The 16771-nt window shown below is 47.2% G+C and overlaps 1 protein-coding gene across 1 annotated transcript; it reads left to right on the top strand.

Annotated features, from left to right (window-relative positions):
- Positions 1–15233: 15233 nt before the first annotated feature.
- Positions 15234–16229, top strand: NPBWR1 (neuropeptides B and W receptor 1). The gene has a single exon (XM_052652004.1). It carries the CDS (start codon positions 15234–15236, stop codon positions 16227–16229), a length of 996 nt encoding a protein of 331 aa, XP_052507964.1.
- Positions 16230–16771: the final 542 nt, after the last annotated feature.

Consider the following 16771-nt stretch of genomic DNA (forward strand, 5'->3'; position numbering starts at 1 on the left):
GCAGCAAAAAGGAGCAGAAAGCCATTACAACAGACTCAGCCTGAGAATGGGCAGGCGGTTGGAGAGAAGGCAGGAAATTTGAGAAAATCAGCACGTTTTGACAATTGATTAGATATAGATGGGGAGGGGGGACTGAAATAAACAATGATCACTTTTTAAAATTACTTCATTGAAGTATAGTTGATTTACAAAGTTATGCTAATTTCTGCTGGACAGTAAAGTGACTCAGTTACACATATATATGTATTCTTATTCAAATTTTTTCCATTATGCTTTATTACAGAATAGTGAATATACTATTGATATATGTATATTCAATATACATATTGAATATATGTGTATTCAATACACAATTTTAAATATACTGTGCTATACTATAGGACCTTCTTGTTTATCCATTTTTTCCGGGGGCCACTCTGCAAGGCATGTGGGATCTTAGTTCCCTGATCAAGGGATGGAAGTCCTCTGCACTGGAAGCATGGCGCCTTAACCGCTGGGCCACCAAGGAAGACCCTATTCATTCTTTTACCTTATATGGAAATACAATTGATCAAGAATGTTGTGTCAGTTTCAGGTGTACAGCAAAGTGATTCAGTCACACATAGACATGTATCTATTCTTTTTCAAGTTCTTTCCCTGTTTAGGTTATTACAGAATATTGAGCAAAGTTCTCCATGCCATACAATAGGTCCTTGTTTATCCATTCTTTATAAAACGGTTTGCATCTGCTAGTCCCAAACTCCAAATACGTCCCTCTCCATCCTTTACCTTGGCAACCACACATCTGTTCTCTACATCTGTGAGTCTAAAACGATGATCATTTACATGGTGGTTTCATTAAGTTAAGAGGAGAGAAAAGGAGCACTTTGATGGGGGCAGATGGTGACAGGTATGGCAGAGTTGGAGAAAGACCTACCCGGACTGGAGGCTACAACAGTGTGTGCTGCGTAAATGGTCGCTGGCTCGAATTAAATGTTAAAGAAGTCACATGTTCTCTATCTTTTCTTCATTTATGAGTCATTGGAAGCAGTGAAGTGCTGGATGCCAAGGCCAATGTGTGCCCATTAAAATAAGCCCTTTAGAGCAGGTTTTGATCAAATGAGCAACAGGATGATGTGGTGTGATGTGTTTGACATCTTTAAGGTAAATGTCAAGGTATGAGCTTGAATGTAGTCACTTGGATGGATCAGAGATGAAGGTTCTGCTTGATACAGGCTCCCTGCCTGCCTCAGAGCTCCTAGGCAGCAGGTAGCCAGTCAAAACCTGTCAGATGAGGGAAGCATATGTTTTTTAATGTCCTTGTACAGGGCAGCCAGACCATCATTAAGCTACGGACAATCTTGATTTCCTTTCGGGGCCCCGGAAGACAGACTCATTAACTTTGCAAGAACTTTTCTCCTTTGTAACCTTCAGAGAAATGCCAGCAATTATAGGAAAGGTGAGCCCACAGACCCAACAGTCTGAAGACAGACATGGCACCAAGAGCCTCTGGAGAGAGAGAATTTGTTGAAACTTGATATATGAATTTTAATATATTTCTTTTTAAAACTGAAGTATAGTTGATTCACAATATTATAGTTTTAAGAACAATACACTGCTTTGATCTTTTGAGAGATTATACTCCATTTAAAGTTATTGTAAAATATTGGCTGTATCCCCTGTGCTGTACAATACACCCTTGGGGTTTATTTATTTTATCCCTAGTAGTTTGTGCCTCTTAATCCCCTCCTCCTATCTTGCTCCTAACGCCACACTTTTCCCCATTGATAACCCCTAGATCTTATCCCACAGGGAGAAGGGCCCCGAGGCTCTGTTTATTTATTTATTTTCCTCACTAAGCAGCATATTGGATCTTAGCTCTCCAACCAAGGATCAAACCCCTGCCCTCAGCAATGAAATCTCAGAGTCTTAACCACTGGACCACCAGGGAAGTCCCTCTTTATTTATTTTATTTTATTGGAGTGTAGTTGTTATACAATGTTGTGTTAGTCTCAGATATACAGCAAAGTGATTCAGTTCCACATGTATATATATATTCTTTTTTAGATTATTTTCTCATATAAGTTATCTCAGAATATTTAGTAGCGTTCTCTGGGCCATACAGTAGGTCCTTGTTGGTTATCTACCTTCTGTGTAGTAGTGTGCATGTGTGTTCATCCCAAGCTTCTGATTCACCCCTTCCTCGGTTTGTTTATTTATTTTACATTTTATTTACTTATTTTGACCGCGCTGGGTCTTCATTCCTGTGTGGCGGCGAACACGGGCTACTCTTGCTGCAGTGACGGGGGCTCCTCATTGTGGTGGCTTCTCTTGTTGCAGAGCGCAGGCTCCAGGGTGCCTGGGCTTCAGCAGTTGCAGCACGAGGGCTCAGCAGTAGCAGATCCGGGACTCTAGAGCACAGGCTCAGTAGCTGTGGCGCACCGGCTTAGTTGCTCTGGGGCATGTGGGATCTTCCTGAATCAGGGATGGAACCTCCATCTCCTGCATTGGCAGGTGGATTCTTTACCACTGAGCCACCAGGGAAGCCCTGTTTGTTTATTTTAAAACCTATTTTCTCTCTTTTGTTCAGATTAGAAATTTCCTATTTTTTCTTTTTCCATGTACCGATTCTTTGTCCCCTCCTGTCTGTTGTTGAGCCCATCCACAGAGCTTTTTTTATTCCCTCAGTTAATATTCAAGTTAAATATAGAAGTAAAAAGTTAGTGAGGCAGTTTTTTGGCTATTGAAAACAATAAAATTATCCCAAAGTTGAATGGTGTCAGTTAAGCAGATTTTCTTTTTTAAAAAGAATTCATTCATTTTTTAATTGAAGGATAATTATTTTACAGAATTTTGTTGTTTTTGTCAAACCTCAGCACGAACCAGCGATAGGTATACATATGTCCCCTCCCTCTTGAACCTCCCCCTCATCTCCCTCTGCATCCTACCCCTCCAGGTTGATAAAGAGCCCCTGTTTGAGTTTCCTGAGACAGACAGCAAATTCCCTTTGGCTATCTATTTTACATATGGTAATGTAAGTTCCAAGTTACTCTCTCCATTTGTCTTACCCTCTCCTCCCCTCTCCCTGTGTCCATAGTCTGTTCTCTATGTCTGTTTCTCCATTGCTGCCCTGCAAATAAATTCTTGAATACCATCGTTCTAAATTCCTTATATATGCATTAGTATATGATACTTATTGTTCTCTTTCTGATTTACTTCACCCTGTATAATAGACTCTAGGTCCGTCCCCTAAGCTTTTAATTTCCATTATTGTATTTATTTCAGTTCTAAAATTCCCATTGGGTTGCTTTTCTTTGCCGAGGCTTTCTGTTTCTCACTTAATCCAAGTGTTTTGTGATTGCTCACGCAACTATTTTTATCACTGCCGCTTGTATCTTTGCAGGATAATTCTAACATTGCTGTCATTGTGCTGCTGGCTTCATTGATTGTTTTTCATTCTTTCAGCCCAGGTCTTGTTCTTGGTGTGACAGGTGATTTTCTATTCAAAGCTGGACATTTTTGCCTTCTATTATGAAACTTTGCATCTTAATTAAACTGTTTTTTTTTTTTTTTCCTGGTACTTCTCTGGCAAAAGAAGGGGCACAAGCCCATGACACTGCCGGCGGAGGTGGAGTCCATGCTGACTCCCCAGGGCTTTTGGTCTCCTGGTTCCTGGTGGGTGGAAGTGAAAGCCGTCTCCCCTGCGGGGTCTGGTGACACTGTGTGGGCTCTCCTCACTGTATGTGGTCACAAAAGTCCCTGGTTCTGCCTTCCACTGTGGAGATTTGGGGTGACCATCATAGGCTGGTGCTGGGGGGTGGCTGGGGTCCTCACTTTCCTTTGCTGGTGTGTGTATGGTGGGACACAGTGTTTTCTGTGGCATTTGCCTGCGGTATTGTGGCCATTGTCCATAAACTTCTGTCCTTATAGCTTATGGTTTTCCTTGTCCTTTGGCTAGAGAACGCAGATTTTTTTGGCGGTGGGAGGACTGTTTGGATCTGCACCTGCTGGTGTTTCCAGGTTGCCCGCTCCTTTGGCTCCACGTCCAGCCTGAGAGAGGCAAGACGAAAAGCTGAGGAACTTACCCAATGTCACTCAGGCAGCAGGGTCCCTGGCTGGCCTGCTTGCTCTCTACCCCTTTGAGTTTTCTTTATTTCTGGCTGCGTTGGGTCTTTGTTGCTTTCCTCTAGTTGTGGTGAGCAGGGGTTACTCCCTAGTTGCAGCAGGTGGACTTCTCACTGCGGCAGCTTCTCTTCTTGTGGAACGTGGGGTCTCGGCACTCTAGTTTCAGCAGTTGTGGCGCATGGGCTTAGTTGCCCCTTGGCATGTGGAATCTTCTTGGACCTGGTGTCAAACCTGTGTTCCCAGCACTGGCAGGCGGATTCTCATCCACTGGACCACCAGGGAAGTCGCTGAGATCTCTTATATTTGTCTCATATGTTGTGTCCAGGGTTTTAGTTGTACTTAGTAGAAACAGCAGAGGAAAGTACATCTACTGCATGTCAGAATTTCTCCTCCCTAGGGATTCAAGCTCATGACCTACCACGTTGATTGGGATTCAAGTGTCATTTTATGGCTCAACCAGTCACAGGTTCTTGTGGTTCAGACTGGTTTCTTGGTAAAGTGGGCCCTGCCCAGACCTCTGTTTAGAATGGAAGGACTTATTTTCCTGGTAACCTGTAGTGCTGTGGACAGTTGGCCTCAGCATGCATTAGTGGCAGGGAGCTGACTTGCCAAAGTTATGCCCCTTCCTGGGGTAGCCACATCCAGACGGTCTATGCAGGAGTACAAAGCCCTCCACCCGTGTCCCAGGTGGGGACAACTTGACCACATCACACCAGCTTCAGAGCCCCCTTGGGCTGGCCACATCTGAGGCCACCTCAGAGCTCCACTTCTCTGTGAGTCCTGTTTTCCTCCCTTCCCTGCCCCCAGGGGCTCTGCAAATGCAGTCTGCTTCTCAATGAGCCCCACCTGCAGGTCCCAGCAGGGCAGCCTTCTTTGAATCCCCGGAGACTTTGTTTCTATCTGATAGCTCAGTTGGTAAAGAATCTACCTGCAATGCAGGAGACCCCAGTTTGATTCCTGGGTTGGGAAGATCTGCTGGGGAAGGGATAGGCTACCCACTCCAGTATTCTTGGGCTTCTCTTGTGCCTCAACTGGTAAAGAATTCACCCGCAATGTGGGAGGCCTGGGTTCGATCCTTGGGTTGGGGAGATACCCCAGGAGAAGGAACGGCTACCCACTCCAGTATTCTGGCCTAGAGAATGCCATGGACTACAGTTCATGGGGTCGCAAAGACTCGGACATGAGTGAGCAACTTTCACTTTCCAGTCAGTCCTGTTTGCTGGTGACCACACCCTCGGTTCTAGAGAGCTGGCCCCAGGCTGATTTAACTCATTGCTCTCCTTCTCTTTCACCCCCTTGCCTCTTGTGCCCAACTTAAAGGGGGACCTGCACCCTAAGTCATTCCTTACAACTTGGAGAACTCAAGGGTTCAGCACTTCAGAGACCCTCTTCCTACACTGAGGCCAGTTGCAGGATGCATTATTTCTTATTTCTTGCCTATTTTCCCAAGTGTTACCTACACGTTTCTTGGTCCTCCTGGTAAGACTCCTCATGCAACTTCTCAAGCTTATTGTGCCTTTTGATTACTGCTGGGCCTGGAACCTGCTCAAAAGTGCATCTCAACAAAAGTCCCTCAGTGGGGTTATGTGGGGTGTGTGCTGATCAAACTTGAGGTGTAGACAGCTCCATTTCTTATTTTTAAAGGGCTTTAAGTTAAAAGAATAGACTAATTATAATGGTGACGTTCTATTTCTTTAGAATTATGGTCTCGTTACAAATTCATGTACCAGAGTTTATATTTTAAGTTCATTTTAATTGGAAATAAACTTTAATTATTTAGAACCTTTGCTAGGAAGATCATAAAATATAAATGTAAAAAATTATTTCACATTATGATGATTATAACTGACCCATATCAGAATGTCTGGCACTCCTTTAATATCTACTTATTACAGGATCTCCATCCTAAAGGAGATCAGTCCTGGGTGTTCATTGGTAGGACTGATGTTGAAGCTGAAACTCCAATACTTTGGCCACCTGATGCCAAGAGCTGACTCATTTGAAAAGACCCTGATGCTGGGCAAGATTGAGGGCAGGAGGAGAAGGGGACAACAAAGGATGAGATAGTTGGATGGCATCACCAACTCAATGAACATGGGTTTGGGTAGACTCTGGGAGTTGGTGATGGACAGGGAGGCCTGGCGTGCTGTGGTTCATGAGGTCGCAAAGAGTTGGACACGACTGAGCCACTGAACTGAACTGAACTATTACATGAAGGAGTCATTATATGTAATACAAAAGTACATATTCTACCTAAATTAAGTGAGTGAAAAGAGTGAAAAATTAAAGTGTTAGTCATTCAGTCATATCTGACTCTTTGCAACCCCAGGGACTATAGACTGAATGCATTTACGAAAGAAAAAATCTTCAGAAAATTAAGCTTCATCAGAGAGTTGAAAATGTGATATTTTAGAGAGGCTGCCTTATTATACCTGCACCTTATTAACGGTTGTCTCTGGACTCATAAGAGAAAAGGAAACAGCTGAGCGGGGAGAAGAGAGGACACAAAGGGTCCCCAGGGCTGCTATGACGTCACCCTCTTGGTTTATCACAAACTGACCTGAAGTAACCCGGTTACATGATGGTTGCACATCACTAACATACTATTGAGAGTTATTGAGTTATAAATTATTTTTAAAAATAATTTATATACTTATTTATTTTATTTTTGCTGCACTGAGTCTTCACTGCTTTGCGTGGGCTTTCTCTGGTTGCAGTGCTTGGGCTTCTCCTTGCTGTGGCTTCCCTTGTTGTGGAACGCTGGCTCTAGGTACTCAGGCTTCAGAAGTTGTGGCACACAGGCTAAGTTGCTCCACAGCATGTGGAATCTTTCTGGACCAGGGATCGAACAGGAGTCACCTACACTGGCAGGTGGATTCTTATCCACTGAACCACCAGGGACGTCCCTGAGTGCTATTGAGAACTGAAAATTTAAATAAAGTGTTCTCTGGTAAACAAAAGTGTCTGCAGTTTAGAAAAATATTAGGCAAATCAGACAGCTTAACTGGATGTAATTTCAAGGCTTGCTTGCATGACCTTTAATTTTTTAATACTCAGAATTGTGTTACTTATTTATAAGGGGTCCTGGATATCTTATTTCTTTTCTTGGGCTTCTATAGCAATAATCAAAGAAGTGCAGTCTGGGGGAGTAATTAGGAGCAATGGCTGGTCTGATTCTAAACGCTCCAGCATCTGCCTACCACTTCGTGACCTTCAACCGTGTTGTCTATGCCTAGTCTTCTCACTGAGAGGATGGGAGGCAGTAACAGCACTGAGCTGAGAATTAGACGAGATGACACAGGTAAACCGGGCACTTCACACACCTCCAGTAAACCTAAGTTTCTTACCAGAACGAGTTTTCTGCCACTGTCCTTGCAAACACTCCCACTTTCCTTCGGGCTATCACAGAAAGCGACATCCATCTTGGTTTCAATCATCAAAACTGTAAGACTTCTTGACCAGTTCCTTCACAAGAGCTAGCCTTGAAACAAGTAGAACTTTACAGGGTTCATACATTCAGTTTCCCTCAGGCATCTTCAGACTTCCCAGGTGGTGCTAGTGGTAAAGAACATGTCTGCCAATGCAGGACATATAAGAGATGTGGATTCAATCCCTGGGTCAGGAAGATCCCCTGGAGGAGAGCATGGCAACCCACTCCAATATCCTTGCCTGGAGAATCCCCATGGACAGAGGAGACAGTCCATGTGGTCGCAAAGAATCGGATATGACTGAAGCAACTAAGCACGCATGCATGCAAGGCACCTACAACTTGGGTGGGAGATGTTTTCCCGATGAAGCCTTGCAAACAGTGTTGGTTTCTCAGAGCTTCTAGTGCAGCGTGGTCTTAGGTATCACACTGCGGGGTCCAGAGCTCTTCTAGGGTCAGCCAAGGTGTGTGTCTTTGATTCTTCAGGCCTGTGCAATACTGGGAAGGTACAGGTCATCTGGTGGAGCCTGCCAATGAACACGGCAGCAGAACTCTTTCAAATCACAGCAAAGAGGGGAACAGCCCATGTTGTGTAGAGATGTTAAGTCCTGAATAGTAAATTAACATACACATACAGGGTTATTATGCCATCTTACATCTTTTCCAGGTCTCAGTATTATATTCTAGGTACCTTAATAAGAACCTCCAAAATTATCAGTATTACCTGTGTTTCTCACGTAGGGCCATAAAAGAAAGCAGATGAATGATAATAGCCTTTGGTCTTTTATTAAAGTCTTGTGACCTTTAAGTTACAGAAACATAAGGCATACATGCATTGCCTGCCAGCCAACCTGACAGTCAAGCTGCAAATATGGTCAGTTTTACAGGCAGCCTCACAAGTTACAAGGCTGGCTGAGCGTAACCACAGAGAAACATGGATAATGAACAACAGCCAGGACCACCTCTGTGTGTGTGCCATGCAGGCATCACATAATTGGTTTCCTCTGAGGTCATCCTTGCTTGCAAAGTTTCCTCCACCACCCCGAGCAGCAACTGAAAATCTGAAGACAACGCTCGGATTGAAACATCTTCTCTGAAATATTTGAAATGACAATATCACTTGAGAAGGTTCATGATGAACTCAGTAGCATCCTTCAACACAGTAATTTGAATATATTGATTCATCTGTTAAACACTTATTGAGCACCTCCTGTGTGCCTGATAGTCAAAACACAGAGATGAAGGCTATGTGCGCCTCTGAGTCAGCCCTGCAGTCCCAAAGGTTCACTGTGCCTGTCACAGCCCATGTGAACATCCTTACATTCAATCATCTTCCGCTGAAAAATCTGCTCCCTAAAGATTAACATGTAAAGTCAACATGCAGTGAGGATGAATCTCTTGTCCTTCGTGATAGAACAGAACCAGAGTGACCAACCTGCAACCAGGTAGCTGGTTGTTCCTCCGAGAACTGTTCCCTGTTTGGGTCTAAGGCATTTCTCTCTGCTGTTGGCAGATGAGGCAGCAGAGAGCAAGGTCAGCCTTGGTGAAGAGAAGTGCGTGTTGGCCGAAGCCACGAATAGCATCCTTATCACCATGGATACCTTTCTCTTGTCTGTGAAAAGGTACAGGGGGCTGGGGGAGGATGGTGACTGAATCCACAGAGCACATCCCTGGGTCCTGAGAGCCCCCTAGGCCATGGATGCCCTTGGATGAGCATTCACAGGAGAGTGTGGTGGGTGGGCAGCCTTGAATAGTGCTTCCTGCTGTCCCTGCCTCCGGGCATTCATATCCCTGTGCGATGCCCTACCATTGAGCATGGGCTGGACTCCAGGTGTTGCTTCCAGGAAATGAAATGTGGTCACATGCCACTGAGGTGACAAGAGACTGTCTGGCTCCTCCCGCCCTGACCGTGAGGGCGACCTGTCATGTGATGAGGGGCGGGCCATGGCCAGCAGCCCATGGGAGGGACTAAGGCTTCCAGACCCAGAAGCTGACTCTTGCCCACAGTCACTCTCCCTGGAGGTGGATCCTGTCCAGGAGACAGCAGCTCGGACACCTGGACTGCATCCTCAGCAGATGGTGAAGCAGGGAACCAGCTAAGTCATTAGTGGGTTGTTATTTTAATTCACCAAGTTTTGGAGGGTCATTTGCTATAACAGATAGCAACGCATAATTAATACAAACCCCATTTGAGAGATCTGTCCACAGAGGTACATGGACACTCCAAGCTTCTTTGTCACTAATCTTCCAATCCTGTCCTTTCTGTATCCCTCACTGACCATTCAGCCAATCCATTAGCTACTATAATGAACTGATGTGGGCTTCCCAGGTGGCACTAGTAGTAAAGAACCCACCTGCCAATGCAGGAAACATAAGAGACACAGGTTCGATCCTTGAGTCAGGAAGATCCCCTGGAGTAGGGCATGGCAACCCACTGCAGTATTCATGCTGGAGAACCCCATGGACTGAGGAACTTGGTGGGCTACAGTCCATAGGATCACAAAGAGTCGGACATGACTGAAGCGACTTAGCACACACACAGGAATTTATATAGGTGGATATTTCCCGTTATCCATCACACCAGAGAAGGTAGACCAGTTTTCTTTCAAACAACATGAAAGATGGCTGAGATATCAGAGTTAGGATGAAATTCTGCTGCAATTTCCTGAGAGACTACCATTTGACTGTCCTGTGTGTTACGGTCTCATAACAAAGAACAAAAAAGTTCATTTCATCTTTAAGAGGATTACATCTATGAGGATCAGAATTCTTATTCTCTGCTGCTGTAAAGATGGATGTGATTTTGAGACCTTTATCAAGTAATTTGCTTTCTGAGGTATTGGGATTAACATCATCAAGGGTTGATCTCTAATAGGCTACTTTCTCTGGTCCCAGATTTCTGGATGTTGGATGGGAAAGGATCCCTCAAATCTTTATTTTCTCCTTAGGGCTCTGTTCTAATCTCCAGGCTCATTTGTCTCTTGAAAACCACACCAAGAACTTCATTGCACATTTAACAAATCCCAAATAGCCCCTTACCTCTGTCTCCCACATTTCACTTCCTTCATCTTCCGGGTCATTCTGGTCAGTTTATGTTTCTTTCTCCCCATCATTGGTCAATGGTGCACCATCCTCCTATTTTCCTGGAATAGAATGTCAAAATTATTCTCTCCTCAAGGTACACTATGCAGTTTCATGTATCATTCTATTGTTTACGCTCTTTGACCAGGACTGTCCCTATCATCTTATCCTCATTGTATCCTTCAGAGATCCTCCTCAATGGAGCCTCCCCTGCTTTCTCCCTACTGGGAAGAACAATTCTTCTCATGGACTCCCACCAGACTTTGCTTCAATACTACTTCACCTTTATTATGGCACTTTATTCTTTGCTGCGTTTTCTAAGGTGTGTTCTGAAGAATGCTTATTTCTTGGGAAGCATCCACATAAAGAAATGTTCTCAGGTAACCAGTCTATGGAATTCTGCCTACTGCGGTATGAATTGGCATTCCTGAGTAACATTAGTATACTCAGGACTCTGAGAACAGTTAGAACAGGATTTACCTCCTTGTTCTACCATTTTCCACTTCGGGTTTATGATTACCTTGCAGAACTCTTTTGCCTTGTTGACCGCTGCTTTCTCGCCATCCTGTTTCTCGGTGTTCTACACATTGTCTTATGTGTTAGGATTCCTCAGTGACCGTTGTATATGTGATGCATTTTCCACACCCTAAGGCAGACAAATCTCAGATAACATTTTGGTGATATCTTCTTCCAGATGACTCTGTGAGAACTTGACCCCGGCCATCAGGAAGTAAAGGAAATAAATTATTCAACTACCACCAGGAAGAGCTGACTGAGAAATTAGGAGTGCTTGGGGCCACTATTAGTGAGAGAAGAGAGGAAGGTGAATAAACGACACAGCAAGATTTTAAATGGAACAATTATAAACTCTTGGATGAAAGAAGACATAAAAATTTTAAGATTCACTATTTGAACTAAATATTAGAGCACTTGTTCTATTGGATAAAGTGCTGATGAGTCAGCCTGGTCAGAAAAGCACCCAGCCTCTCCTGGGTGAACACGGCAGCCTGGGATAACATGTAATCGGCCATGAGTTGGCCAGTAAGTGCCTGGTCCCTGTAGGTATCATATTTCCGACTTCAACTCTACTGCTGTGTGAGTTTCTGTGCTACTGACCTGCCTTCCAGTATAATGATGAGGAATTATCCTCTTACTAACATCTTGAACCAGTGTGGTACATCTGTTACAATCAAGGAACCAGTATCCATCAATTATTTTCATCAAAGTCCGTAGTTTATAACAGAGTTCATGCTTTGTCTGTTCCCCCACCCACCCCTCACCACAACTTGATGAATAAACTCGGCGACCACTTTGTTTTGATCATTGTTTCCTTCTGTGAATCCCTCAGGAGTACAATGCACAAAAATCAGAAAGTGCTGTCATCTGTTTAGTGTCATCAAAGCATTTCGTTTTGAAACAGTAATAACCAAGCAGCTCCAAGAAGCTTTATTTCAAAAAAAAAAAAAACAAATGAACGCAGAAAAATGCTGCAACTTATTTTATTACTAGAAATGTCTTCTGGGGAACATCTGGGTAAACAAAGCAGCATTATACATACACTTTTGCCCTCGGTCTTGAAGCTGCCAACACCTTCATCGCCCATCTCTCAGTCTTAATGATGCTTATGGCACACAGGGTTCCAATATGAAGACACATTAGGAGCAATTTGTGTTTATTATCTTATCTTCATAAGCTGCCAAAGCAAACTGATACTAGAGTGCTATTTGAGAAAAAAAGCATTTCCCTCTACTCCTTCTAGGTTCTTATGGCTGGTCCAGGAAGTAAACTCTTGTGAGACAGACTGACAGGAGAAACTCAGATTTAATTACATACGCACAGGGCTCCAGTCCTATGAGGCCCCAGGAGAAGTTGAGGGTTCCATGGCATCTGGGGGGGCAGGTGGGCACTTCAGCAAGGATGAGGCAGTTCACATGGAGATGGACAAGCAGGTGTTTGGTGAACAGATGTTTGTGAGGCTTGCAGGGACAATGGGACACAGAGCAGACTCTGGTCTCTTGGCCCCATCCAACTCCCGCCCCCCCCCCCCACCCATGCTCTTTGTAGATCTCTGGGGATAGTGCCCTTGTGTGCGAGGACCTTCCCCTGAGTTCTGTTGGCAGGTAAGGGGCAAGTAAAAAGAAAGACTTCCTACTGCATGAGCTAGGATTTCCACTACGATATGAAAAAGAGTGGTGAGAAGGAACACTTTTGCTTTGTTCCAATCTAGGGGGCAAGTGTGTATTAGCTACTCATCATTAGATGTGATGTTACCCGAAGGGATTTGGGGGTAAATGTTCCATCTCCAGGTGATGAAATTCTTTGCTATTCCTGCTGAGAGTTTTATCATAAATGGAGGTTGAACTTGGTCAAATGCTTTTGCCATTTCTATGCATATGATATGTGATTTCTCTTCAAATGGCTATTGATGTGATAGATTATATGAATGGATTTTTAAATGAAAACAAGTTTGTATACCTGGGGTAAATCCCATGTGGTCATGTTGTACAATGTTCTTGACACAATGTTGGATTAAATTTGCTAAGATTTTGTTGAGTCTTTTTCATCTCTGTTCATGAATTTGTTGTTTTCCTTGTAAGGTCTTTGCTTGGTTTCGGTATCAGGGTAATGTTTCAACAAATGCCAATGAATTGAGATCATATTGAGTTTGGTCTCTGTCCACATGCAGCTAAGCTGGACATCAGTAATTTAAAAGCTAGAAAGTCTTCAAATGCTTGCAAATGAAGCAGTTATACATTTATATATACACATACATATAGACAGATACATGCATATGTGTTAGGTGTGACTCTTTGTGACCCCGTGGACTGCAGCCTGCCAGGCTCCTCTGTCCATGGGATTCTCCAGGCAAGAATACTAGAGAGGGTTGCCATTTCCTTCTCCAGGGGATCTTCCCTATCCAGGGATGCATATGTATATATATGTGTGTGTGTTATATGCACACTATCTGTGCTATATATTTTATATTTTTTTCTTTCACTTAACATCATGTGGTGTTTGTCACATTTTTGCTCATGGACGTAGCCTGACTCTCTAGTCATTTTTTTTCACACAAAGCATGAAACTGCAGGGAAATCAAAATCATACAGATTCTAGTAGGAAGAGGACTGAGTGGGTCAGGGGGAGCATTTGGATCTCTTCCCCTTCCAAGCTGCTTCCACTAGCTGCTTCCAGCCTCCTCCTCAGTGTCTTAGGCCCTCTCCTCTACCAAGGCATCACAAAGGGCCAAACATGCATGTTACTCGGGCTCTTGCTCCTGTGAAAAGGAGACTTATCCCAGGGACGCAGGACAGACTCCTGAGCTGGAATTTGCTGGCTCTCCCAAAGGATGGTGGAGAAATAAAACAGGAATTTTTAAGAAAACTTTTAGAAAATGTTTAAATTTTTTTGTGTTTCTTAAATGTTTTGTTTACTGCTTTAAATGTAGCTTTCTAAAACTGTGGTGAGAGTTTTCTGTAGCATTCAATATATTTTTTTATTTTACGGGGCCTCCCAGAGGACTCAGTGGTAAAGAATCCACCTGCCATTGCTGGAGACCCAGGTTCCATCCTTGGGTCGGGAAGATCCCCTGGAGGAGAGAATGGCAACCCACTCCAGTATTCTTGCCTGGAGAATCCCATGGACAGAGGAGCCTGGCGGCTACAGTTATGGGGTCGCACTGAGTCCGCCCGATTTAGCGACTAAACAACAATAAATTGGGGGTAGAGTGCAAAAAAAAAAACTGGAATGGGAGCCTCGACTGCATTGCTCTCCTTTTAAAACAGACTCTAACTTTGCTTTTCTTTCATTTAAGTCTTAACAGAAGAGTTTTTCATTAATTCAAACAGAGTGAGGTCACACTCCTGGAAGGAAGAAAGTGATTCCTTAAGTTTCGGGTAATGCGATTCTCGGTTCGAGACTTATTCTGCTTGCGGTTGGGTGCTAGAGGCGGCGGTCTGATCTCCAGGGAACGCAGTCTGGGTTGCACCAGCCCACGGCTGCCAGGCGCGAGGCGGGACCCGCGGAGGCTTCGGCTGACGCCTCGGGGTTCACACCGGGAGGGGGCGCGCAGCCGGCCCGCGCTGCCGCTGCCTCTCCGGCCAGCTCGCGAAGACGCAGACCCGGCCCCCGCATCGGCCGGGTGAGCCAGCGGCTGTTGTTGGGCGCGCGGTTCCCGGGGGCGCACGGAACCTCGCGGGACGCAAGCTGGCCTCTGCAGGACTCTCTGGGCTGACTCGGACCTCCGGGGGCGGGGTGGGAGCTCAGGTAGGGGAAGTGGGTTTGTGTTTTTCCTATAAAAGGTAAGGACTCTTCTCTCCAGCACTTCCTTGATGTAGCCAACGGGTCAGAGGAAGATTTCAACAGGTGGCCGAGAGCGATCACGTGGTGCAGGTTGGGAGCCGGCCGCCCCCTCCCTTCGGAACTGCTCTTCTCCGCAGAGCTGCGCGGGTGCCCTCCGTCCATTCCGCCTCGCAGCCCCGCGGCGCTGGTGCGCGGAGAGGGCGGCGGGAACGGGCCTCCCCTGGAAGGCCGGAGACTAGCTCGGAGCGCGGGTCGGGGCCCCGGGACCGCAGAGCCCCCGCGGGGCAGCGGCGGCGAAGACTGAGTCTGTGTCCTCTCCAGGATGCACAACGCGTCGTACTGGGGGCCGGAGCGCGCCAACACGTCGTGCCCCGCGCCCGCACCCACGCTCGTCTGCCCCAACGCGTCCGGGCCGCCGCCGCCGCTGCCGCCGCCGCTGGCCGTGGCCGTGCCCGTTGTGTACGCGGTGATCTGCGCGGTGGGACTGGCGGGCAACTCGGCGGTGCTGTTAGTGCTCCTGCGGGCGCCGCGCAGGAAGACCGTCACCAACCTGTTCATCCTCAACCTGGCCGTGGCCGACGAGCTCTTCACGCTCGTGCTGCCTGTCAACATCGCTGACTTTCTGCTGCAGCGCTGGCCCTTCGGGGAACTCCTATGCAAGCTCGTCGTGGCCGTCGACCAGTACAACACCTTCTCCAGCCTCTATTTCCTCACGGTCATGAGCGCCGACCGCTACCTGGTGGTGCTGGCCACCGCCGAGTCGCGCCGGGTGGCCGGCCGCACGTACGGCGCCGCGCGCGCGGTGAGCCTGGCGGTCTGGGGGGTCGCGACCCTGGTGGTGCTGCCCTTCGCGGTGTTCGCGCGGCTCGACGAGGAGCAGGGCCGGCGCCAGTGCGTGCTGGTCTTCCCGCAGCCCGAGGCCTTGTGGTGGCGCGCGAGCCGCCTGTACACGCTGGTGCTCGGCTTCGCCATCCCAGTGTCCACCATCTGCGTCCTCTACACCTCGCTGCTGTGCCGGCTGCGCGCCATACGCCTCGACAGCCACGCCAAGGCCCTGGACCGCGCCAAGAAGCGGGTGACCGTCCTGGTAGTGGCCATCCTGGCCGTGTGCCTCCTCTGCTGGACGCCCTACCACCTGAGCACCGTGGTGGCGCTCACCACCGACCTCCCGCAGACGCCGCTGGTCATCGCCGTGTCCTACTTCATCACCAGCCTGAGCTACGCCAACAGCTGCCTCAACCCTTTCCTCTACGCCTTCCTGGACGACAGCTTCCGCCGGAGCCTCCGCCAGCTGCTGGCATGCCGCGCCGCCTCCTGAGCCCGATAGCGAGGAGCCGGCGTTCGGGGTCTCTCAGGGTGGTTCCCGACCCGCGCCACCCCCGCAACCCCTCTCCCAGCTTGCTAGAGATGCGGATTCTTGGGCCTGTCCCGGGACCTCCGGCCTCGGAAGCTCTGTGGCTGCGCGCGCAATATGAATTTGCCGAGGCCTCGGGGTGCTGCGGGCGCGCGCGGAGCTTGGGGACCGCTGTGGCTGACAGCGCACAGACGGCTGCCTAATGCCAAAGGGCACCGAGGCAACCCCTAAGCTTGACATAGGAGAGGAGGAAGGAGGTCGTGATGCTGAGACCCTATTCCCATTCCCCTCTAGCCTCCCGCCCCAGCCGAGCGCAGCCCGGATCTAGGAGGAGCCCCCGGCGCCGTCAGGGGAGAGGCCCGAGGATGCTGCGGGCGCCCTGGCGTCGGCTCCACGCAAGGCTTCTCGGATTTCCAGCAGCGACCGTCTGCGCTGCTCCAGCTGGAGAGCACCCTGGCACGGGCCCCTGGCGCTTTTGCGCGCGCTCTCACCGCGGGGGAAGAGGG

The sequence above is a fragment of the Budorcas taxicolor genome, chromosome 14, assembly GCF_023091745.1.
Source record: "Budorcas taxicolor isolate Tak-1 chromosome 14, Takin1.1, whole genome shotgun sequence".
NCBI classification, from domain to species: Eukaryota; Metazoa; Chordata; class Mammalia; order Artiodactyla; family Bovidae; genus Budorcas; species Budorcas taxicolor.